A 27340-nucleotide genomic window follows, 5' to 3' on the forward strand; every position below is an offset into this window, starting at 1 on the left:
GTTCTTCTTTTATATTGCTTTATTTCTGATTTAGTTTCATTTTCAGCTGTGCTTTTAACTGCAGGCATAATAAAGAAAAATTACAGAGTGAGTTTCTACTTACGTCTAGTAGGTAACTATTATCAAAATAGGTGTTTATAAAAGAAAAGAAAAAGAAGTTATGCCTCTCTTGTCTGTTTTTTTCTCTCCAGAAAAGATTTTCTTCTTCTTCTTCCAGGGAAAAAAGAATTTGTCATGAACGTCTACTCTCTTATTCATAGAACCTGTGACATCTGAAATCTTTCCTCTTATGAATAGATTATTAACATTATTTTGAATTCTTGTTTTTCTAAGCTGAAGTTTTTACTGTCTTCTGATGATCTTTTATCATAAGCCTCTCAAAATATGGAACATGCTCCTTGAACAGCATGTCTATTTGTGGGGTTGACTTACTGGGAATAAGTTTATAAAAGCAAATTGGTAAAAGCCACGTAGCAGAATAGTGAGTTGCCTCTGTGCTTGGAAAGTAGGGCATCTGTGTATCTGAACGTTATTTGTTCTGCCTCATCAACACAGCTGTCCAGCTCCTTTTCCCCACTGGAATTTGGAAGAGTTTTTGTTATATCCTTGCAGACAATCATGATATGGTAACAGTAATTAGAGCAAACTTTCTTTTAAGAGGTAACCTTGACTATTATTTTCTTTTTTTAATTTAAAAAAAAAAATGAAGGGAGGGGGAATGATGGAGGTCAAAATAAGGAGTGAAAGTACAGAGTCAGTATAGTGACAAATTTTATTATCCTAGAGGGAGGACTGGCACCTGGGAGAACGGAAAGAACAGGCCTCTGTTGAGCTGCTGAGAACATCCAGACTCGTGCCTCAGATGACCTGTTCTCAGGAGAGCATTTCTTGGATGTGTCCCTGTAGAGCTGATATTACAGTATCACACCTGTGTTTGGGAAGATGGAACGTTGAGATGTTTCTCAAGGAGGGTGGGATTATGTATTTAACATCCTCATCCATAAGGGAATAATGTGGAGATAAAATCAACAGCCGGACATCTGGATGGGAAGACCACTTTGTGGATTGCGTAATCCCTTCTGTAAGAAATCACCAAGTATGGTATCCTTGCAAGTAATGTAGGAGGCAGTTGGATGCTTTTGGCATGAATAATATTATATATGTTCAGATAAATGGAATTTTGTGCTAGAGGGTGGAAGACTTTTATCTGAAAGGCCAAAAAAACCCCAGCTTTCCACTCATGTCCAACACAGCATGGTCAGCTAGGTTCACGATGGGAAATGTTGCCTTTCTGTGAAGAACTGATTGTTTGCTGTTATTAGATGGAGTGTGTGAACTTGTGTGGGAAATCTAGTTGTGTCTCAGAGACCGTGTTCTCTAAGAAGTGACAAAAACCTGAAAATATAAAACACTCTGTACTTTTGGCTCTAATTATGATCAAAATGGATATTAGTAGAGAAAAAAGATAACTGTAAGAAAACACGCTCTGTTCTTTAGTGTAATTTTGGTTTTCTTTGGCCAAATGAACTAAAAAGAGGTTACTGTAGTTTTACAAAAGCTTAGTTTTAAAGTCTTTCTGAAAACAAAACCTGAATAATTTACACTGGAGTGACAGTTCTTGCCCTGCTCAAGGATAAGCCAAAAAGTGTTTCATCATAAAAGTAGTTCAAGGTGATTAGTGCCTTGTTTCTTTAAATTAAATTAGAAGTGCAAAAATAAAACTCAAGTAAATCTCAAGGTGAAGAACACTCACATCTTTGGAATTTTATCTTGCCTCTTTTGTTTTTCTTGATGTTCTAAACATGTAGATATTTTTATCATTTAGAATCCAAATATACTCCCACAGTGTTCTTTCCAGGAAATCAATTGTATAAAGAAACCTCAAATGCACATTTGATTGTAGTGGATCATCACTTCTCTTTTTACATTAAGAAAGATTTAATGTAAAGCTCTTTGGCAAAGACAAACTGAGAGGAACTTTATGACAAAAAGCAGTATTTCTTTAAATGTGCTCTATTCTAAGTTTAGTAATAATATCGAGCATTGACTGTTGTAACTGCATTACAATTTTTTTTTTTACAGTTGTAGTTCAGGGTCTTCTAGTTTACTCACTTGAAACCCCATTCTTCAAAATTTTGCATATAATTCAATTAGCAGACATAAATGGCTGAGTATCTGGTACTTAGATTTTTTTCATAACTGATTTTTTGGCTGAAATACTTATTTTCTCTTGACTTTTAAACAATGCCAATATGAAAGGATTTTTTATTGAAACTTAATAATTCATGAATTTGCAAGCAATTTCCAAGGGCTGAAACATCTTTTCCAACCGAAAGATGCATTAGTTAAATTTACCCTGTTATTCCAGTCTATCATCTGTTTCTTGCCAGATTTCTTCCCATGTTGAAGAAATTTGCACCATATCCTCCTTTATCAGTTCTCAATATTTTTTCCTTCCAGCTCATAAACATATATCTGGTTTTCCTATATCTTCCCCTTAAATTACACGAAGAAAGACTTTGAGAGGCAGAGGCAAGAGAAACTCTTTCCAACCAGTTTACAGATTAACAGAAAAACATCCAATCTAGAACCAACATAAAGAGCTCTAGATTTTTTGTGGTGTCTCATCTGGTGGTATTCTACTCCAGTTTCTGTGCTCTGTTGTTCATTTAAATGGCCATACCCTCCCACCAAGGAAAGATTTATTGTTATTACATTATCTTAAAATTATTTAGAGCTCTATTAAAAATTGCTTTTTTAAGGCACGGACTTTTATGCTTTAACCAGTCACCTTAACATTGTTGCAGAAAGTCACAGGTCTATATAGGTAAAAATCAGAAGGCAGATGTGAACAATTTCTTATTTTAGCAATAAGGAATATCACCTGGTTTATCTTGAGGTGGCCTAGCACAAGCTGTCTGATACAACCTGAAGAAGCTTCAGAATAATCACTGTTTGTGTCTTTTTTTTTTTTTTTTTTGTATTTTCCTTATGTTGGTCCATTCATTAGTGTATCTTTCTTACAGAGAAAATAAATTGCTCTCTGTCAAACTTCACAGTGGCTCCCAATGTTATGGCAAATTAACCTTGTGCTTAGTTACTGTCCAAAAACAACCCAAGCAAAGCCTCTAAACATTCTAACTTCACAAAAATAGCATGTCTTTTTTTTTTTTTTTCCTTTTCATTTCTAATGAGCAGGAAAACAAGGTCACTCTAATTTTCTGGTTACTAAGATATTGCCTCTGCAAACTCATTGCTTAATTCACTTACATCAGGCAAATGTTAGGCTTAAATTTTTACTATTTGTAGCTATATAAAATAAAATAATCATCAGTATAGTTAAAGATTCTGGTATGCATTTTGCCAGTGTTTTTCAAATTTGAATGATTTAATCATCCTTTTGAGTTTGATTGTTTTGGGCTTCATCAGGCTGGAAGTCAAAACTGAAGTTTCTTATCTTTTCGGTTTAGACTGTTTTCTCAGTACAAGAACTGCTTTTTCTTGGCTGTTTGGGAAGTTATATTTGGAACAAGAAACTTCTAGTACATTGCAGTAGATCTAATTCTTTGTGTAGAAGATCTTCTCTGTAAATTTGGAAATTTACTTGAAATTTTTTACTTGAAAATTGAAATACAAGAAAGAGACTTGACAGTTAAAGCCAGCTGAAACTGCAGGGAACTTCTGCTCTGATGTTGCTGAATCACTTTTGATAACTCAGTTTTATTGAGTTTGGCTTTAAAAGATTAAACTTTGATGAATGGAGCTTAAATTCTCATAATTTTCACCTCCTTTGAAGTAAAAGCTGTGCAACAAAGAAAATACCCAGTAGTTTACCATACATTTTCAGTACTGAAACTAACATAAGATGATCAGGAATTTTATAACTTTTATAACAGTATAACTTTAGTATCCTACTGTTGGGCATTAACTGAAGAATGGAGCTCAAACTTGGATCGGTTTCTGTTAGGAGTTTTGGTTAATGTCTTAGCGTATCATTAGATTGTTTAATTTTTGTTGTTGAGGGTTATTACCTGTTCAAATCAGAACTTGAGAACTATGAAAACAAGCAGAGGAATATCTCCATCCTACTTTTGTGTGTAAACGTTGCCACAATAAGAATAATTTAAATTTTATATAAACAAAACATACCTCTGCATAAACATCAACATTAAACCTGGTTGGTTTTCACCAGGTGGAATTAACTTGACCATGCATATAGAATAGTCTTAAATATTTGTGATTGGTTAACCAATTTTATATTCACTATACGTATTTTCTTGTAAATTATTTACAATATATAGCTGAAGACTTGTTCTTTCACATGATAATTCCAGAGCCACTAATACAGTATTGTGGGGGTTTTTTTCCACAATTTTTCCTTCATGATCTTTTTAGCTCTTTGCAGTGGTAAATCTTGTGTTGTACCAATGTATTTAAGAAGAGAGATCTAGCTAGAATTTTAATGGAAATTGTACCAATTGGATATAGATATGGCTCCCTACATCTCTTCCATGCTTTACTTGCCTTTGCTTTCAGGACCAAGTTTCCTTTGTGTAAGAAAAAGTATAGAAACTGACAATAAACCTGAGATGTCTCATGCTTCTCAACAGCCTGTTTCATACATAATAGTAGTGGACAACTGATATCCACGTCTTGACATCTGCGGATTACTTAAATGAGTATCTTTAGGATAAGAGTAGTCTTCTGTTTGGTACTTGCATAGCTGGAGCCGTGATGGCCGGGCAGTGAAAGAGCATCAGAATCCTGTTGCTGACAATTGATGTTGATCTCGTGTCTGTGTGTGTGCAGAGGCAAGAACTGATAGAGCTGCCAGTTGGTGATTTCAGGGCTCAGGGATTCCAGACTTCTCTAGCAGCTGATTATTTCTGTGGACAAGCTGGTGTATATCTCTAGCAATGGTGAAATGCTGTAATGCTAAGGGACAGATGACAGTAAACCACTGGCCATATTCTCTTTGTCTTCAGCATGTTTAAAGCTGTTACATCTGAGAGAATTCAGGCCTTTATGACTGCCTTTAATTTGGGAATGAAGATAAAGGCAAACCTTCAAGGCAGAATACTTAAGTGTGTCTCTCATGTTAGAGTCCTGATGGGAGTCACCTCAAATGGGAAGATTAAAAAAACCTGCTAATCAGGCCAAAGAAAATTTTTCAAGAAGGGCAGTTGTGGGAGGAGGAATTAAAAGGGAGAAGAAATTAGACCTCTTTGCTCTACTAACAATATGAACTTTCTTTTCTCCTGTTTCAGTCACAGAAAATTCATTTGCAGCTAATCAGCTCACATTTTAGCCCAATAGTGTACATTATATTTAATACTTAAGTCTCAAGAGGGAGATACATATCAGTTATCTTAGAGGTGTGCCCGTGCTTCTAATTAGGATAGTGATGGATTGTTCCTGCCTATTTCTAGTATGTATGCATACGCTGCATACCAATATATCTGTCTGTTTGCTTCTTGACTTGATATTATATCCACAGAAAAACAAGATACAGTAGCTTGCCTTGTGATCAGAATGGGATTTTTCAGTGAGTGCATTCTTAGGCTATAAATAGCCTTTTTACTTATGATAACTCCTGTTACTGATTACATTAAGACCTGGAGTTTATGAACAGCTGCAAGCACTTGATAATGTCACAGAAATGGTATCAACTGTTGAGAAACAGGCTGGAAGTTTCCAAGAATTTCTTCTCATAATCACTAGAATATACTCCTATGTAGTGAGAGGGAAGCCTGTGCAATATGAGGTTTTTCTTATAACTCAGTTGACAGAACTTTTCAATCAGGCTTGAACCTGTTGATTGCAAAAATAGGTAGCTGAAAAGCACTGCAAGGCGTGTGCATAACAAGGCTTTAAGATCCTACAAGTTTGTGAGGAGAGCTGTTGGGGATAGATTGCATTATGCTGTTTGATAGTGCAAAATTTAGAGAGCAGTGTTCAGCTGCTTTTTTTTTTTTTTGCCATTGTTCTTGCAACGTGAGCCCTTCTACAATCATTCAAGGGGAGATGAGTAATCTGTTAAGAGAGGATTTTTTTTCAGGCTGGTGTGATTTTTTTATTATTAGGCTTTTCTCTGTCATCAGCTCCTCTCTGATTAGTGCTTTGTAGCATTAGGATGCAGGAATAGTTTCTTCCACTTTGGTAAGCACACAGAATCTGCCTGGTTTCTGTCTAACATAATAATTACTTCTTAGGGCTGAAGGAGAAGTGTCCACATCATGATTTTCATGCTTTAACTTAGTCCCCTTATCTGTAATTTTTGACTGGCTGCACTTAATATTTATAACTGATTGTTCTCATTAAGTTATATTTTAAAGCATTTCCTTCTTTGAAACTTTCTCAAAGTATGACAGTGAAGGGCACAAGGGGTGTGTGTGTGTGACTCACTTGTTCAGGAGGTAACAGCTGTGTAATTTCAGATTGTCCTGGAGAGCTGTTTTACTTCTGCAGTAGTGTTGTGTTAAATATGAATTGTTCACTTAAAATACACCTGTGAGAGAGCAAGGTCATCTGGACTTCTTAAATATGGAAAATAATTGATTTTCACAGTTGAATATTAAGGATCTTGTTTGTGATGCTGAAGAAGAAGGTTTAAATCCTTTCCTCAGTTTGAAGTGATCTGGATAGCAAGTCATTGCTCTAGATTGAGCAAAGTTAGCTCTTCCTTGTGTTTTTCTAACCAATAGTTCTGATAGAGATAATTCACAGTTAAAAGTTTTAATAAGCAGTATTCTATAATAGTAAATTACTTTGAGTTTATTGTGTTCAGGCAACTTCAGAACATGGAATGTTCAAAGGAAGTTTCTGTGTTGTCTCCTGTGGGCAACTCATTGGGCAGTGAGATCCAATTTTACCCAAGTGTCCACATAACTACTCATTAGTATGATCATAGGGTAAATATCCTTCTCATTCAGGGAAATGAGGAGCAACTATGAAAAGGATATGCTGTGAGTTGGTGTGTGGTTTTAATTATTTTGTGTTGTTTTTTTTTTTCTTTTTTTGTTAACATAAGATCAGAGGTCAGTTTAAAGGATTTTGGAGGAGAGTTCCTCTTAAGTTACTTCTTAGAAAGCCTTGTGCTTCTGACCGTAAGACAATGTTGTTACTAAATAACATCAAAGATTAAGCATTAGTACATTTTTGAAGTAAGCTAAGTATCCAGCAGGAGTTATGTAACTTTCTTCCTTTTTAGTAGGCATTGTGCAAACATACAGAAGACTCACAGGTATGAAAGGTAAGGTCAATCTTACAGTGTTCCTGTTAACATCTCGGCAGTAGGTGGCAAAAGCTTAGGTAAGAAATAGACTTTATGGAAAATTGGAATATGTAACTGCTGTGCCAACCAAGACATGTAGAAGACATGATATTCTAAAGAAAGCGGTCTTTGGAACAGCTGAATGATGAGCTCATCACAGTTCGGTGTTATTTTTCTTCTGGGATGGAGACTTCCCAAATCCTGAATGAGCTTATAAAACAGAAACTACTCAGCTTTTCAGGCCCAAAGGAAGGGCATTGTTAGGATAACTGCAAAGTAGTAGCATCTAAGTTAGCAGAGAGGGAAGGACTGAGTAGGTCTAGGCTTCTATAGAGGTGTTGTGAAGAAGTGATGAAAAAATATTCCCAATCTTTGTATTTGTGGCTTATACATTGATAATAACCTTACATGAATCTCGTTTATATCTTCCTAAACTATTCCAGGAGCATTACAGTTTTGAAGCAGGGATTGTACTTACCACATACAAAAATAATGTTCTGGGAAATTATTGGTATACACTCCTCTAAGTAATATTGAAGAGGATATTTACTATTGTGACTCTGAGGTAAAACACATGACCAATTCAGTCCAAGCAGTCTCAATGTACAGTGAGGAACATACATGGTTTGTGTAGCTCTTGTACTTGCTTGGCTGACTGCTGTTGTTGGACGATTTCTGTGTAACAGAACTGACATGAGAAAGGCTCCTCTTTCTGAAATGAAACCAGCTCCTTCGGAAGACAGACATATGGAGACAGTAAAACTGAAGCCAGTGATTCAGGCGTGACACCAAGAAGCTGCCTGATGCGTCTTTGTCCACTCGCTTCCTGCAACCTGTGTTTCTCTTTGCTTTGATTCTATGTCTGTTATTAAACACATTTTCCTGTGGAAAACTAACACTTGATAAAAAAATATTTTCTAATGCAACCAACCTGTAGTCTTGACTGCAAGAAAGTACAGTAGCTGTGAATTTCTATCCAAGGATCTTGTTTTAAGTATGTTTAAGGATCAACTTAAGTCAATTATAGCTATAACCAGAGGCAAGAAGGCAACTGGCACATGGGTTAGTAAATCAAGCATAGCATTGAAAAGGGGTTAAGAGTTCATGTGGTGCATGTTTCTTGGCCAACAAAAGGACAGCGGTCTGCTGAGAACTCTGGTGTATTTGGAGATGGCTTTTCAGTGCAGGTTTTGGGATCTAGGGTTATCTTGATTTTCCCTTAAACTGCGTGGGCATGGTGTGTTGTTTGTTTTGCCATGGACAGGCTAGAAGAGAAAGAGCTGAAACTATGAATTGTGCTTTTTTTTATGACACATGGGCCTCTTAAAGTAGCATTTAATAGGTGGATAATTGTATAAAGAGACAGAAGAAGAGTCATTCTTAAGGCTCAGACTTCATTGTGAAGTTCTTAGGTATAATATGTATGTTGCTTTACAGGTAATATAGTCTGTTCTAGTGCAACTGTTTCCGCAGAGGAATCAATCTTTATCAGCCCTCAAAGAAGGTGTCCTGTATGTTCTGCTTGAGGAATAAGACCTTGTTACCTTCCTTTGTATAAGAGACTATAGGAGTAGAAAGACAGCTCCTCAGTCACTTTGAAACCTTTCTATTTTGAGATGGTTTTTGAGAAAATTGTTATTTGCCAAACATATGCAAATGTACCTGTGCAGAAAACACCCTGTACATGTTTCTACAGTCATGTTGATGGTACTAACTGACTCTTCTTCTAGTAAAGAGACATTGACAGTCTGTGTCAAGCAGACACGAGCACTTTGTCAAGGAAGTGCAGATAGTCCCATAAATAACTTACCTGACTTTATGTTGGTCTTGTGTAATAATCTTCTGCTTCAACTTAAAGAAAAAAAAATAGAAAAAATAGCATGAAAGTTTTTTATATGCCTTAATGAATACATATAATCTCTAGATTTATTTTTTTTTTCATTTTCAGAAGCAAAAGCTGGGTCTGATTTGCTCTTGTTACCTATAAATGCCCACATTCCTGAGTTATGTCTGGCAGAGCCAGGAATAGATGAGCTGTTGTGACTCCGTATCGAGTGCCTTAAGTACATCACTGACCTTCCTCTACTAACAAGATATCTCTATTCCATATGTTGTTATAAAATCCATACTTGTTGCTACTAACTCTTCCTAAGAGCTTTTCAATTCTTGCCCACTCAATTTAGTAATGCTTTCTTTAGTGGCAGTGGCAAGAAGCAGAAGTGGTTTATATTTTGAAGTATCTAAAAAGTATCCACACAATGTTTTCAGAACTGTATCTGGTAGCTTAGTGACAAAAATAGGAGTGAAAAGCTGCATGAACATATTCATTTTACAGAGCTCTCAAGCAACTGAGCTGGATCTGATTTCCTTCCTGTCCAATAGCACCAGCAAAATTCTTTGCAAACCTGCCATGGACAATTCAAGTCTTCTACCTGTAGGACAAAAAGTGATTATATATGTTTCCCTGAAGGCATAATGGGCTTTCAGAGCCTTTCTGTATTTCACATTTATCAATAGAACTCCTCTTGGCTTTCAGATGGTGAAGTGATTATCCAAGGTTTGCACTTAGAAATTAAGATGTATTGTTTTTATTTTATTTTATTTTATTTTATTTTATTTTATTTTATTTTATTTTATTTTATTTTTGGTGTTTGTGAAATTTAAGAGATGAATGTATTCATCGATGTAATTGTTAGTACTCGCGTGAAACTAATTTGTACTTTCATTAGTATAAGCAAATTACTGTAGTATTTTTGCTTAAAATCAGTCAGATCTGAATATTGAATTTTTATTACAAAGTATAACACAGCACTTAAGTGTTTGCTTACTTTCTAAATAGATCTGTTTTTTATATCCAACTGGAGAAGATAAAATACAGATAGTCTCAGTGAGGAAGATAATCCTCTGCTGCACCTTGCGGACAAATAGGTCAATATTATTCATAGAACAAAAAGCTGCATGTGCTTTTCAAGAGCCAAGGACCTTCAGTACCCAGGGGCAAGGAAAAATGGCTTAGGTTATTTTTGTTTCTTTACACTAATGCAACACACCGAGATTTACAGTTACTGTTTCCCAAACATTTTTCCATTAGATCCAAGAAAAAAAGACTGTAAAGGGAGTTTTTGTGTCACTGCAAACATAAGCGTATCTAATATTCCTGGGAGTAAAATGCTTGCAGGATCAGGCTCTGGTACCACAAGTTGTTTTCTGAATCTTGCACCAAAATTTTGAAGCTGTATAATGGTATTTTGAGAACATATTCTCATAGGAAATAAAAACTTTGTGCCTGAAAGGTAAAAACCTAATTGCGAACACTTGACATTTATCATAGCTATCTCTAATATAAAGTATGTTCATTCCAAATACTACAGAATTAACTCTTTAAACCTGATCTCTGGAATAGCTTTTTATCCTCTTGATTTCTCAAAACAGTCGTCAGGATTTTGGACTGGAGCTTAAGAGAGAAAAATAAAAGTAAATAAATACCTTAAACCTTGAAGATCCATTGCTATGCATCTGTTGCTGCTATAGACCCAATGTAAAATGAGTCAAGTTAAAACTGAACCTTTATTACTGAGCCAAGGAAATGGCTAATATTTGCTGTATTTTAACTGGTTTATGGTTTAATTAAAAGCTTGTTTTGAAGCTAACTGAACAAGGATTGAATGTGTGTCTCCAAACTGTTTTTGTGACTTGACGTCAGTTGCTTATCAGGTTTTTCCCACCCTGTAGGTCTCAATCAAGGACAACAGGTTTTGAAAGTTAAGGAAATATTTGCTTTCCTATTGCTTGGCAGTATTTTATTACTATTTGAAAGCTGCAGGTAAAATGCCACTGCATTGTGGGTTTTCATTCTGGGGAGAGAGCTGTGTTATTTTGTGTTTACAATGTTTGTTCTTCTTGTTCGTTGACAGAATTTACCAAAGCCCTACAGATTTTAGGATTTCAAGAAAGTAATTTAGCATGAAAACAGATGCTTTGAATCTGCAGATTCTGTAGTATCTTACTGGTGCCAGTGGCGTGTTACGTAGTTTTTGCCACTTCCAAAAACTCTCAAATCAGAAAATTACATGAAATCATATTGTTTAAGTTGCCAGTGTATCAGTGTATAGTTTCTTATGTCCTGGAGATGAGATTTTCTTCTAGACATTTTGAGATTTCTACAGAGTGTGTTTGTGTCCAGTTACTGAGGAAAAACCACAATCAATATGATTTAGTGAATTTTAGCATGGATTATTATAATATGTGCCAAGTCAGTTCTGAATGCTTCTAGGACACATGTACCAGATGTGTGCTAAATAATATACCTTCAGTAACTCTCCGTGGAACTGCAGTAGTCTGCATATCTGATACCTTATTGTTTGAGATGTCATGAATACTTAATAATTTTTGCAGAATGTCTTCAGTCTTCTCCTATGGTGGGCAATGTTTCTGATGCGAACTGCTTGTTCAAGAGTTATAAAAGAAATATCCAATGTCACAGTTATAACATCTGTTTAATAATCAGTTTACAACAGGATTATTGCTTATTCATGCTGCATAAAAACAGAAAACATTTTTCTGCTATTTATCATGTTACAAGACCTTAAAAAAAGATTATAGCCTGCCTTATCGTAAAAGTGATGCAAAAATTTGACCTTTTTGACAAAGAAGGAAAGAAAAAACCGTGACCTTTTTGGTAGAAACACATTAATGAAACTAGCCTTGTTATGCAGGTATTTGATACATGAAGGACATGTATGAGTGGGGCTGATCAACAACTTGAGTTCATAAATAGTCTTAAATTTCACTCACTTTTAACATTTTAAGTGCCACGTTTTCAGGCTTTTGTTGCACTGCAAAGTCAGAAATTGCATTGCTTTAAGTAAAAGGGGAGTTTTCCTGCTTCTTTGAATAAAGATGGTTAAGAATCATAGAATTAAGCTTCATGGATTCAGTGCATCTCTTCTTACGCTCAGTTACTTTTCTGAAACCGTGAGATCAGAAGCAATGAAAAATTCTGTTTGTTGGAAAAAGCCAGGAAAAAAAACCCCAACACCACAATAACCACTCAGTGTAATGTGCTAAACACATTCTTTAATGATTTGGATTTTGTTTTGACATTGAAGACAGGGTTCCAAGTGATAGAAATGCTTGTTGTTTTGCTTATTTTTATAGCCAGAGATATCAGTGTGGGCCTTTCCAAGGACAGAAGATGAGTTTTCAAGCTCTTTGGTTGGTTGAGTTCTAGTTAGTCCTACCCCAGTATCTTCTGTAATTAGCTTTGGGTAGGACTGGATTCACATAAACAGAGTGACATTTACTACCTTCTTAGACTTCACTTTGCACTGACTCTCTCCTGCTCCTTTTTTGGGAAGTTGGGCTTCAAGGACTTTTACAAACTACTTTGTTCTGCTTCATGTTATCACCTGGATGAAGGTTGGCGACTTCTGTGAAAAGCAGACATGAGTTTGTCTTCAAGAAGAGTGACATTGCCTGCAGTTATGCCAATAACTCTGCAGAAATGGGTATGGCATTTTAAAGCAGCCTTGTAATTTCAACTGTACTATGGGTTGGTAATATATCTGCTTAGTATAAATAAAGAGTGCTTAAAATAAACAAAGCTGTATTTAATTTTTCACTTAATTTTTTAATTTCTCTAATAAGAATTTTTCTGATAAATTTAGATTTTAAAATTTTTTTATGTGAAATATATGTTTACATAACATAAATATATGTGTACACAATAGTGTATTTGTGACTGTGCTTTTTTCTCTGTTATTATAATTCTGTACCTTGTGCCAGAAATTGATTTTGCTTACAGACTAGTTTATTTTTTTAAAGTGTCATAATTGCATCTCAGAATATTAAAAGATGCATCTGTAGAAGGCTGTGATACTGTTCCTAATAGAGGAGTATTGGAATCTGCTTCCACAGGCTTTGGATCAGCTTTAAAGACAACATACATTTGCCACACTCTCTCTGGCTGATGCCTCAATAGTAGATGATCCATCATGTATTTTGGGAATCAGGCTAACGCTCTACAGTGTTTCCCTGTAGCCACTGTAACTTGCCTTTTTTGGTTCTCTCATTAAAAAGTGGAAGCAGAGCAAAATCATTATGCTTGTGTGCACTAGGATTACCCAATGTAACTCTATGCATTGGGGATATCTATGAAGTTAAAAATACACGCAGAAGTGAAGTATGGAAATATGACTCTCTGCTAAGGCAGCTATATTAACTTCTAAGAAGTTAGTTCAAACAAACTGTAAGTAATTCATTAGTTTGATTTATTTTGTAAATGTGTGCATATTTTTCAAAAATTCATTGCTGTGTAATGTGCCTGAATCACTGATAATGGACTCTTTTGTTACTCAGAGGCTTTTAGTATGCCAGCGTTCTGAAAGATGAAATTTCACTGAAATATTGATACAGTGTTAAATGGTTCTCATGAGCAATTTATATGGGACACAGCATACACTTTCTGTGGTGTAAGTCCAATGTGTCTGAAGTAGTATATGAACACATAGCTCATATTGATGTGGGATGTATGGTATTCTTTCAGATTACTTCATTGGGCTGGAAGGGAAGCCTGTGAACATACAGTTTTACTGTGATTCATTGGTACAGATTATGCTACTGTCTTAATAACATGATCATATACTACTTTTCTGGTATAGTAACTTCCCTTTCAGATTTAGATGTGTGCAAGATATGGTCTTACACAGTTTTATGCTAACGATTTGGTATATGTCTGTTACACTCCTCAAAAATACCCTTTTAAAAATTGCGTTTTAACTTCTCAGCTTTCATCCTCTCAATCGTGTGATTCCCCCGTCTTCTGCTCTCTCTCCTCCCAACAATCCCCAGTCTCAAATCTTTAATTGTCGTAGTGATTTTATTTTTGGCTGTTCTTTGGTTATTTGTGTGTTAGGAGATGAAGGTCTTTGTTCCTGCAGTGTGTCTTTGTGTTGGACTCCTCTGGTATGCATACAGCAGTACTTGGTGCTATGTGGGAGGGGAGAGATGTGTAACTTTGCTGAATGTAGCTTTCAGAAGACTAGGAAATGCAGTTTTAATTGTACTGTATATTTTAATGGATTGCTTTTCTTTTTTTTTTTCTTTTTTTCCTGTTGAGAGGTGAGCATCATTCTCCGAGGAAACTTACGGATTTTTCTTTTTTGACAAATGCGTGGCAAGTAAGATCATTTCCTGTGCGTTCTCTCCTATATTAAAACATAAATATTTTCACACTACTATCAAATTAGCTGTCAACAGTTATTTGCTTTACTTCTCTTTATCTTTGTAAGCCCAAAATAAAAATAATGGGAGTAGGAAGGAGAAGCAGCACAGGATGTTGCTTTCGGTAGGTAGGTAGATATTGAGTTACACACAGTTGCAAAAATTCTCAAAGGCATGTGTCCTCACTATATGCCAAATTTAATTGTCCTGGTTATGCTTGTGATGTTTGTATCTACGCATGCAGAATTCCTCCTGAAAGTATGTCTTGTCTCTATTCAGAAGGTGCTTTTGATATTTCTGTAGCAGTACCCCGATTTCTGGAACTGGAGTACTGCAGGGAGAGAGGGCAGGAAGGCCGGCAAGAAAGAGCCTTGCTTGTAAGGGGTAACTTTTGTGAATGCATGTGTAAATTCGTTTTTGTTTCTCATGGACATTAGAACCTTAAACATCACCTTCTGCAGCTTCTATTTTTTGTAATGCAAGAAAGATCTGGAAATGTGAAAATATTACATTAGCACTGCATAGTCAAGAGAAACTTAAGTGTTAGTTCATAAAGTATTATTTTAGACTATCTATCACCCCTCCATTGTTGTTTCTTAAATTCATAGAATGGGTAATTGGGTAAGAAGTCTAGTTAAATTATGATACTGCAAAAATTGCAAGTCTTTATTTTCCCTCTCTCACAAAAGGTAAATTTTGCATTATCAATGTGCTAATCTGGCTGTTCTGCAAGTTTCTTGAATACATGGGTTTTTCTCATTTTCATTCGAATTATCTAATATGCTTTGTCCAAAATTATTTCATACTTCTTTCTGGTTTATAATCTGATATGAAGTACTTATCACAGTTGACATGTTTTATTCTTAAGTAATATATTTTTAACTGAAGCTACAGGGCCTCATTTAGATTCCAAGGGGTCTTTTAGCACAGGCAGAAAAATGACTTGCTTAATAAGCATGGGGAATTATGCATATTGAGTACTATTAAAACCAGATTTATAATGTGTATATAGACTAGACATATAATTAATCCAACACAGTGAGAATAAATGTCTTCTTTATCTTTTGTATTAATAACTTTGTACTCCTCTAAAAATGTTTTTAAGAAATTAGATTTAAAAGGACAGAACGCATTCAAAACATTGTTTTTCAGTCAAAGATGAATAATTTATTCAAGCTAAACACATCTACTAGACTTGTAATGTGGTAAGTAGAAGAGTACTTACGCACCTGATGTTGGATGCAAGGTGAATAAACAGTGACAATTGCGGGTTTTTCCACAGCAGCTGGAAACTTCATAGCATCGTAGGTCAGACAGTGTTAAAAAGCCTTTTTTGCATAGATGGTATATATTGCAGCTGAATAATTTCCAGTGATACCTGAAGAGACTGCATAGTGTCTTCTAAATGGAAGAAACATTGATTAGAAAATGAGCATGTGATTTAGATTGCTCAAATCTAGGACTGTTATAAGCATGCAAATTTCAAGATTCTCTTGCATCTCTATTCCATCTATTTTTCTGGCCTGAAATCACGTGCTGCTTTAATCAGTACTCACCCCTCCCCCAAGGAAAAGTGGTCACTTAAGCCAAATTGTAGCGAGAATTAGTAATGTCTGTCTGAAGGCTAAGGGCATGAAAGTAATTTTTCGGTTTTGCATTTGGCTTCCCTGAGATGAAAGGCCAATGTGCTAATCCAGGATTTTTACATAAGGCACTTTAAGTGACATGATAATGCTGTCATTAAATGGATACCTTTTAGAAAATAACTGGAGGCAGACAAAGCATTCATGTATGAAACATCTCTTCTTAAGAACAGTTTGAAAAATAGACATTTAAAGATGCATAAATAACACCCATGCCCTTTTCGTCTTTTGTACAGTAATAAAAGAAATGCAATAATAAATAGTATAATACAATAATAGAATAAAAGAAAAGGTAACATCCTGCAAAGTTCTGAAGACAGATGAGAGGCTTAAGTGGGAGATAGACTTCAGTGTGCTTTAAAGACTTCAGGAGCAGTGGTCAGAAAACCTATTGTGGTTGTGGTGAAGTATTTGAATCACTGTAAGGTCTTAATGGAATGTTTGTTTTCATGACTTACTGAGTGGTCTGAGAGAAGATAATGGAGATAACCACAGGTAAAGCAGTAAAATAGGCCTGACTGGTAATTCAGTATAAAATTAGATCTTAGAGATAAATTACTAGGATAAAGGATCAGGATAAGTTGCTACTTGATCTGCAGAGTTTGATACAAATAGTGAAGGTTTTCAGCCAGAATAAGAGTTGAGGAAGGCTGAGGAAGAGGAATATATATGGGAATGAGCAGAGACCCAAACTGAATTCAAGAGATTGGTAGTGTGTTTTTTGAAAGAAGTTTATGTTTAAAATTGCTAGAAGACCAAGCTAGTATGTGGGCTCAAGGAAAGGTCTTGCCACCTTTATGTATTTAACATGTGCTAAAGTAGCTGCATTTTGTTTGAGGAGATTTGGAATTCTTGCTTCCTCTTGATCGTACATAAAAACTTTGTCCAAACTGGTTTTACAAGTATCTGCCTCCGATCCTAGTTTGAGGGAGTGTACAACTTTCATCCTAGCTGTGAAAGGATTAATGAACTGCCTAGAATTTGGTCATCTGTCAGACTAATTTCAGATGCTAAGTTACCTACTCAGGATAGAGGCCGCCATGATGCTGGAGATTCGGTTTGTGGATGGTAGGGAAGAAGGAGGGTGGCAGACTATAATTTTCCGTTGTTGTGGAAGATCTGGTTAGGTCCAGGGGCTGTTAGGAGAGAGCTACTGAGAGGGCCTCCTCACCTCCTCAGGGGAAAGTATTGTAGGACTTTTCCCCTGCCTGGTGATGTTAGTGAAATAAATCTAGATCTAATACTGTATTTGAGAACAGTTCCGGGACTAGTTTTTACTTTGAATATTAGCAGGCATCTAAAAATGGATCATGCTATAGCAGTCTTGTACTGCTTGGTCAATCATATTTCCTGCTTTGAATAACATGAAACTGGTAAAGCTTCCTACTGTTTTTGTTGTATGTAAAAATGATCCTACATATATAAATGAAATCACAATGGGACTAACTTTAGCAGTCCCTGTGGTTCAGCTGCTGAGGTGGGGAGAGAGGTTTTATTGTATCCCATGACATTCCAGTCTCTACAAGCAATCAGACTCTACAGAATATTTTGTGCACAAAATCATTAACCATCTTGGAGTTTAAAATGTACAGCACTATGCTGCATAGTTGCCGTGAAAGGTAGATAAGGATGTGTGTGTGTGTGTATGAGAGAGTGAGTAATAAGTGCACAGAGCTTTTTAAAAAGTCTTTTAAAAGCTCAATGGTTTAATACACTTGGTCATTACTTGTCCCTTGTGTAGTTTGACAAGGTTTAGTGGCACAATTAACGTTGCACTCTGTCTCCTCTCTGTCTTCAGTTCTTGAACAAATCTTTGATATGTTTTTCAGTTTCTTCTTGCCTTCTTTGAACATCTAACATTCTTCGTACAGTAACCAAGGAAATTGGCAGTGTTTAGTGCTCTACTCTGCTCATAATCCTTTTCTGTTGGCAGAAATCCTTTGGAAAAAAACAGCTTTTTCATCAATTGAAGAAAGTACTTGGCCATTTTCTAGCTCTTGTACTTTAGTCTCCTCTCGAATAAATTAGGCTTCAAGAAGTCAAAACTTGACCTTCAGACTGTGTTATCTGGCCTTGAAGTATATCAAGAGCTATTGCTGAATAGTTATTTCTACTGGTAGAAAACCCTGTACTGATTGTGCTGCACTGCTGTATATGAAGGGAGAAACTCAACAAACTGCACACAAGGTGTTTGCATCAGTCCTATGCGAAAAATCAAATTTCCCTTGCTTATATGTCTTATGTGCATTACTTTCAACACACAATACATAAGCAAGTACCTGAAAAACTAGAAGATTTTATTTACTTTTGATAAATTGAAGATATATTAATGTACAGAAAGAAAATTCATCACTGTACACCAAGGAATTATACATATTTAAGTTTGCTTTCTTCCTCATTTTCATGGTGTTGCTATGGGTACTGGCCATGCCCTGTGCTCTCCCACTTCTTGTTTTTCTACCCGTGGGTCTGGAACAGAAGCAGGACCAACCCAACAAGATGCCAACTGCCTTAATGACCTGCAAAAGAAGTTATGACTGCATGATCAAAACTTCTGAACCAATCTGAACCAATTTAATTATATTGTAAGACTGAAAATTTTACCCTGGTTCCAGTCCATTTTAGTCTCTTACGCTAGTGGTAAAATGTTTTGGTTTTTTTTTTTGAAGTTACCCTTATTCAGTTGCTTTCACCCCTTCATTTTTGATTGCATTATTTCAAGGCAAACTTTTTTTGGTAGTTTGAAGTAGTTGTATGAGAACAGATTTATGCTGACACAGTTTAGCATATAGTGAGTGCCCAGGGAACAGTACAGAGCAAGGCACGTCAAACTTCCCGAGTCACACTTCCCAGGAATACTTTTCTGGTTTCTTGAGCCAGAGTTGATAGGTGCTCAGCATATTTCTCATTTTTTATCATGTTTGGCATAACGTATTTAATTTATTCTCTCTGGCAGATCCTGATGACTGTCTTGGACTGCTGACCTGTATCTCTTCCAATACACATGCTTGGGCATCAAAAATGTTAACTTGGAGAGACATCTTTGGTTCCTTTCTTTCCTGTGCCTTAGGTATCCCTGAGGTTACAACTTTCTACTGTTTGTGTCTTTGGCACCACTAAAATTCTTAGGAAGAACTGAGACCTGGGAGGATGTGTTCAGTTGACACCCTTAATGCTTTTCCTTTATTTCCTGCTAGAATCCTCTTTTTTTCTCACTATTCCTCGGCATACTGCTTTCTTCACAGTCTTTTTCATCGCTCTTTTTGTGTATTGCATCATTTCCACCTCCAATCTCTGCCCTAACATAACATTGTACCTTTTTCTTAGACCACTTAGACTGCTTTTCTGAACCAGTTAATTCTCTTCTGGAAGGGGTTGGTAATTAAATGGTATCTAGACTGAATAGCAGTCGGAGCCCTCTGCTTATCGTGTGTTGGCTTGACAGCCAGATTTAGCTGGTGGATCAGATTATCCACCAGCTGCATAGGCAAGCTCTCAGGGTTGTCATTTGTCCTTTGGTCCTGGTGGCTCTAACTTGTCGGATTGCTGTCTCCATCTTTTTGGGTGCCCCGTTTGACAAGACTTTTAGGATGATCGTAACACAAATAAAATACATACATTTTTGATTATATGAACATGGCTTGTATGTGGGGAAGATGAGCAGCAGCCAGACAACTCAGAAGACCTCTAAATGCAGGTTGTCACTGCATGTGCAGGGATGAGAAATGTGCTACTGACTTCTTAGTTTTCCTGTATGGCTGAAGGCTTTTCTTTTTACAAACCTCATTTTTGTTTTAGAATAAGTGATTAGAGGTACATATTGTCAAAATACACTGAATTTCTGAAATGATTCATGTCCCCTTATTTCTACATCATCCACTTAACATCATGGTTTTGTTCCACTTTGTTCACTTATTTTAGTGAGCATCTCCTGCATTAGGTGACTATTAAATTTTTTGCTGATAGCTATAGGGCTTGTTTTCCATGCCCTTGTATTCCTGGTCTTATTTTTTTCCTTTTTTTTTTTTTTTTTCTTTTCTGTTCCTGTGGTGGTTTGTTTTTGCTGGCAAAAATATCTGATAAATCTGTAGTAACGCAACAGTATATAGTTCAATGTTTTACATTGTTTGAGTAGACTTACTAGCTTGATTGCAAGATCTGCTCTTTATTTGGATTTTATGTTTTGGCCAGAGGGAACATGCTATGTGAATAAAATGAAAGACAAGTTGAAAAGTGCTGAGGGATAAAATGTTCTATGAGAATAACTGTTCTACAGCAGTTAAACCTTGCTGTTATGTACCATCAGTGACTAGAAACAGACACCCAGAGACAGTGCTGGGCTGGAAGGATGCTGTAGTCTAACCCAGCAAAGCAGGTCTTTTTGTCTTACAGCAAATGGCAAAGTACTTCATCGTTCTAAACTAACTATTTATTACGGTGAGTTAAGCTACATAGCCTTTGTCTTATTTGCTCTGGACATTCCTTGTACCAGTCCAGAAATTCCAAGAAAATTTCCAAATTCTATCTTCTTTAGCTAAAAGTCTAAACTTTGCTTAGTCTTATGGAGTGTACATTCATTTTTCCTCTAGTGACCTCTGTGGGAATACTTAGGTGATAAAGGTGATGAAAAAGGCATTCCTCGCTTTCAGTCTGTCTTGCAGTTCAAACCCCAACATCTGTATTAAATTGTAAAAGTGAAAGAACATTTTGAGAATTGTTTTTTTTTTTCTTAATTTAAAAAATTATTTTGGACTGCTGCAAAGGAAATGGGGAGCTAACTGGTCTCTTAATGGTGTTGTTCAGAGATGTGGTCTTTCTCAGCTTCAGCGAGAGATCTGCTTTACTGAGAAACCAGCAACACAGTGTGAAAAACCTGGTAGAAACAATAGGTTCTTCTTTTTATAGTTTGTATCTCTTCAGAAACATAGAGTGCAGCCAGAACGTGGCAGTAACAGATTTGCTTTCTCTTGTACTGGAACACAGCATTCTATTTATCTCTGACAAGCGAAGGAGATGTTGGACAAACTGAACTATTAAATACAGAAAGCCTCATTTAAATAATGTTAGCTCTTTGACATAAATAGGGACAAGCTATTCAAACATGAGGCTGATAACATTCTGCCCTTAACTTTGTTGTACACAGAAAACAAAAACCAGAAGTGTCTTTTAGTGGCTTTATATTTAATTTTTTTCCTCTCCCGATCTTCATACAAGACTTCTTTGGAAAGTAGAGTAGTGTGTGGATAATTTCTACCGTATTTCTAATTAGGGGGATTAAGAACACTGGGGCACTGGGAACTTTTCTCATTTCCTGTTCATTTTCTATTTCACAAACTTTTTTTTTTTTTTTAATGAAATACTGAAGTTCCTCCAAGTCAGATTCTTTGCATCCTACAGTATGATTTTCCATCCCATTCTGCTTTCTAAGTCCAGTTACTCTAACTGGATATTTTTCCATCAGTATATGGTAAGCGCATTCTAAGTGTTGCTTTTTTATATAGTAAAATGTACAGCTGTGTATTACCATTTAACATATAAAAGCTGTATGAAGTTAAGACTTAGCAGGTAGTGTGGAAGCAAAGGACTGAAGATACTAAGTAACTTAAGTTTACTAATAGGGCTAATAAGCCGTTCACCTCCAGTGAATTAACTTTTCATGAAGAAAATTCCACATGAAAGTACACTCTTATTAACCTTAATGCAATAATCAAGTCAGATCTGAATATTGATCTCTTTAAATTGAACAATAAGGCTTTTGAACTTTTATCATAAAGGACTAGATTTGGGACCAAAATATGAAACCCTTAGCCACTACCAAAGTGAGTGAGTTTTGTACCTTGCTAGTTATCTTAGCAATTTCCTATGGATTCTGTGAGATATTAAGGTATTGTTATCTCCGAGTGAAGGTAATGGGTCATAAAGCATGTGCATTTGACCTGAAGAATTTAAGTTTGTATTGTGGGCTATATTGGTTGGATGTACTGAACTGTATGAAAGAGCATGGTGATTCTGACATGAAGAGGTGGTGATGCACAGCCAAAAGGCAGAATAGCTGGTGTGCAAATGTGTTTTTTCAGAAGTTGGGTTATGTTATGTTCTCCACTGACTTTTACAATTACTTGCCTTTGGTTAAGAAATTTTACCCAAGTTTCACTGGATTGTTGTTATCATTTGTTTATTTTTAGTAGACAGGAAGATGTAAAACTCTCTCTTCTTCCTAATTGAGATCTCCATGTGTATGCGCCAAATTTAGATGAAATGGACAGCCACGTGCACTATGCACTGAGGCTGAGAAGCGGCCTAGCTTGTTTTAGTTGTCTTTAAGTAAGTGTTACATACAAGAGAGGAATAGGGAACCTTTTACCTTTTCCAGGGCCAAGAGGTTTTTCAGATACAATTGTGTCAGATGTTAATGCACACACTTAGCATTGCTCAATAACGTAATAAAAAGTAATTAAGGCTTATTTTTATCATGGCTTGTAAGACTTGGGTTCTCTACTCTGATTTAAATGTTAGTCTGAGTAAGAATCTGAAATTATTTTACTCTAGCCAGCTGTCCTAAAAATGAACTCTTCATTGCAAGTGTATTTTGCAGTCTCTCACTCCATGGCTGCTTAATCTTGATAACAGCTCATCTTTGCAAGGACCTGTGCAAAGTCATTGATTCCAATCACTGTGAACTGCATTACCCCACTGAGATTTTTCGGAAGTATGTTGATTACTCTAAACTGTTCTAGTAACTGCTATAAACAAGATGGGGAAAAGTTTTTCTAAATTTGAGAGTGGATTTTCTTCTAGAGACAGATTCAGGTAATGTTAGTAGATTCTTACTGATCTATCTGGCAACAGTGGCTCACAAATTCACAATGCTAAACCCCAGAACTAATCTGCTGCAATAGCCCTTGGGCTTTTCCTCTTTCTTGGGACTGAACAGAAGTTTATATCCTATGCACATCAGATGAAGTAATAGATGGAGCTTAAGCCTCCATTTCACTCGATGTTAGGATAGACTGAGGTTTGCTATTTAAGTTTCTTTAAATTTTAGACTGTATAATCTTCTGTTAACTATTTGGGTTTTTGCCTTTTCATTTTCAGTGTCTCTTCTTTTTTAGACCAGCAATTTTATTTCACCTGTAAAGAGTAGATCTGGGGACATATTCTTCCATATGCATTGTGAATAATTAATGCAAATAAATCTTTTAGCTGCTCTGCAGTGTATTTATCTTGTATAAGTGATCCTTTGACTGCTTAATAATCTAGCAAACCTGCTAATTTTCTTTCATTTCTGCTACTCTTTAAAATTGTATTATTGGAAATTCTTGCTAATGATGTTTGAATTTCCTCAAAGCTTTCTAGTTATTCATACACATCTTATCAGTTGTACTTGAAATTCCTCTTTAGCTACTTTTGTTTGGAATCTCCATAGTCTGAAGAAAATCTCTAGTAAGGCAGAATAATTTGACACTATTTAAATTTGACTCTATTTAAATAAATTGTCCCGTCCACCTACCTTTCCGTATAAATAATATGCATGCTTTTTAAGGTCTTTATTGTGGTCTTCTATAGATTCCTTTGCATTTCTTAGTCTTGATTTGGTCCTTTGTTGTGGTAATGGTTGTTGATGGTGATAAACCTTTCACTTTCTATGTTTAATCTACATGTTATTTATTACTGCAATTCTTGCACTATGTTGAACTTCATAATGTAGCTCTTACTTAATTCTCCCATTATACTAACTTTCTGAGCAACATAATTACAGTTACTGTATAGTTAACAAGATTTTCACTTTCTGCTCTAAAAGTAATTGTACTATGAGTTAATTGTCAAAAGTGTGTAAGATGCTTTCTCTAGACCTTGCCTTTTTATTCAGTTTTATACAGAGAAATGAAGTCTTCTATAACTGTTTTATTACCGTTAGTATTTTGCTTCTGTTGACCAATATTGAAAAAGTGAATGTATCAAATTCTGGATTAAATAATGATATTTATATTTTAACTTTCCTGTTGTCTTTCAAACCTTGTTTCGCTACAGTTTTACTAAATTGTCTTTGAGTTGATTGCATGTCAGCATTGTCCTCATTCTGCCATTTTTTCTAACATCATTATGTTATTGTCATAACCTTCGTTTGAAATAACTTTACTGGTATATTTTTGCACATAGCTTATTATAATTTGGAGATCTGCATAATTTAACCTTCCTTTTTATAATACAACATATTTACACATCTAAAGCAGTAGTCATATGAAGAAGTCTAAATGCTTTACAAACCTTAATGAGTTCAATCTGTTACCCTGCTGTAGAGAAACAAATTTCAGTTCTCCTGCCCCATTTTACCAAAAGGAAACTGAGGGACTAATGCTGACTTGCCCAAAGTCAGATGGCAAACGTGTTTTAAAATTATGAATTGGACCTCTGTTGCCTACAGGTAATCTCTGATATTTTTTGTTACTTCTTCACATTGCTATTTAATTACTTTTTTGTGTGTGATTTTTTTCACTTATGGCTTGGTCGATCTTGTGCTGGATGAAGTAGGACACAAAGTCTGTTCTAAGAGTCTGGGGGAGGGGAGTGACTGTATGGGCTATATAATATAGACAGTTGCCATAGTGCTATGGTAAACTATCAGAGGACTACTACAGAAAATAAATAGCAATTTTTTTCAGTTTATAATGTGTGTATACTTTTACTATGAAATGAAACATTTTTGAGTACCTACTAGCAATATTCAGGTCTAAAAAAGTTCATTGTATTTTTAAGCAACAAATTTATTAATTGCAAGAGAAATTGAGCTTGTCAGTTGTCTCGTATTTGAGTACAGGCTGGAAACTGACATTATTTTTGGTCTTTGACATGTCATTTTGAAAATGGTTAGATTTTGGAAACAAGATGAGGTTTTTCTAGGTTGTGGTAGGAAGGGGAGGCAATTTTCCTAGACTTTGCCCTTTTTTTCTTGGCACTTTGGTTTAATTGCAAGACAGACATCATTGATTATTAGTGCTTGTGGGACCATACGTCAATCCATCAATAATAGGTAAGTGTATGCAAAGTTCACTTTTGGTCACTTGGAAGAACAGCTCCTCCTTCTTTGGGCAACTGCTTTGTTCTTTGATGTTTGCTGTCCTTGTTATCAGTGACTTGGTTTACCTTCAGTTTCTTTAGATAGATCTCTCAAGTCTTCATTATATGGCTTCACAAGCTGTACAAGTTACTTAATTTTGTCTTAATAGCCTTGATGGTCCTATTGAATAAGATGACAGTTTCATTTCGTGTCACTTCCGAAGTATCCAGTCTGCCTATTATAGATTATTTTTAAAATGTTCTAGTTTGTACCTTGAGAAGAAAGTAACATATTTCAGAAAATTGCGGCCATAGAATAGAAAATGTTGCTGGCAACAGGATCTTAAAATTTCCCTTCTTGAAGCTGATGGGAATACAGGGAGCCTGTGCATGACAGAGATTTTAAGTCTAATGCTCATGCCACCTAAGCTACCATGTATCTATCCTGTATATTTTTTTGCATGGAAGCAGTGTTCCTTCTATCTCTTGAAGCCATGCTGTGTTCCAAATAAGAAGTATAGATTCACCAAGACCTGTATTTTACATAAGTTTGTTCTTTTGGATTACATACTGAAACTCAGGTTTGCCCTCTTCCTCCATGGACAGGCTTACAGGTGATTGTCCCTGATTACTGGATGATAGTACCAACCTGCCCAATTATGCGTTGACAAGTCTGTGCAGAAATCATGTGGTGCCTTGTGAACCCTCCTTCAGAGGAGAAGTTTGCAGGCTTAATGACCACCATTTTGGATTTGGGTGTCTAAAATATTAACGAGTCTTCTGTTGGTTTGTGTCTGTGCTCCAGTTCTCTGTGTTCATTCCTTGAAGGGACATGTACAGGACAAATTTTGCAAGCTCCTGTTGTGGTGTTTGAGAAAGCAGTTGCTTTACAATGAGCAGCTACCATTTATTCATATCTGCAAACTGTAAGAATTGTTTTGGAACTCTTTTTCCCTTTGGAGGAAATATTGGAAGCTGGCCTTTTAACTGCAGACTGCGATATTTAATCGGAAATTCTTGCCTTCACACCTGATAATGAGAACAGTAAACTTTACTAACACACTTTTTTTTTTAAACTAGTGAGTTAAACTGCCCTTAAATATTTTTATGAATGTGAAATTTTGCTGATCCCCTCTACAAACAATACAGACTATTGCTAGAATCATAAGAAAGTTCAAAATGCCAGAAATTTCCAAGTGCTTCCATTGTAGTTCAAATTCCCATACCCTCCATCAGTCTCAATAAGAAAAAACTTTGTCTACTGGGGAGCAAGGTTGGACGCTGGAGAACAAATGCTTGAGGCAAATGGCCTGTTAGTTAACACTAAAGACAGAGGTTAGCAGAGTATCAGACAAGATCTCATGGGAAGTGCGGCACCCTGGGGTGTAAGACTTTATAAGGTCTCTTTTTGCATACAATAACTCTGCATTTAAGATAAATGTGACTGAAATTATAACATAAGTACAAAATGTGCGATGTTTTATTCATGGAGAAAAGCAATTGTAGAAATAATAAGCTGAAGTTAGGTGCTTGTATCTTTATAGATAAAAGTGGCCTGATTTTTCTTTTAAAGGTACTGATCATCCACTGTCTTAATGGCTATACAGGAGCATTAAGAAACACGTAAATGTCAGGTCATTTTGATGCGGGCACCTAAATGTGGACTCCATGTGCTGAGTGATTCTTTTTCTCTTGGATCTACCTGGCTTTTTTCACATGTCAGGACTCAGTTTGAAATTTGAAATTTCTCGGTGTGTGGTATGGTCTTTCCATATGTTTGTGCTGTTTCTGCAGATTGGAACTTTCAAAACAGATGGCTTGAAGATTCTGAAGAATCAGGCTTGGATGCTCTCTCTTAAAAGTCTATGAAACATTTTATTTAATTATTGTAGTGGAGATGACAGTTGAGTGTGGAAGAAGACTCGGGGGAGTAGAGTCCAGCCTTCTCTTCCTTCTCCCTTCTCCCACACTGATTACCTTATGTGCTCTTGTACTTATTCTTTTAAACAGCTTCTGGGGTTTTTTTGCTTCTTCTGGTTAGTTTTTAGCATGAAAGCTAGAGTCTCCTTTTTCTCTTTCTGTATTAAATAGTAGGTTATATTTGTCAGCATTGATTTTACATTCTGAGTTCAGATGATCAGTGAAA

At 35.9% G+C, this 27340-nt stretch overlaps 1 protein-coding gene across 2 annotated transcripts in view; it reads left to right on the top strand.

The window, feature by feature from the left end:
- The window catches only part of GRB14 (growth factor receptor bound protein 14), a gene marked incomplete at both ends in the record, with an annotated part of 64053 nt that overhangs the window by 4278 nt on the left and 32435 nt on the right, over nt 1-27340 (top strand). Inside the window, one exon of one of the 2 annotated variants that reach the window (XM_080347147.1) lies at nt 12703-12780. The exons of the other annotated variant lie outside the window; for it this stretch is intronic. Coding sequence (XP_080203273.1) covers nt 12718-12780 — 63 coding nt within the window. Of the gene's footprint in view, nt 1-12702; nt 12781-27340 lie in introns of those variants that run through there. 2 annotated transcript variants of the gene reach the window in all.

The sequence above is a fragment of the Nesoenas mayeri genome (assembly GCF_963082525.1).
Source record: "Nesoenas mayeri genome assembly, chromosome: 6".
Lineage (NCBI taxonomy): Eukaryota > Metazoa > Chordata > Aves > Columbiformes > Columbidae > Nesoenas > Nesoenas mayeri.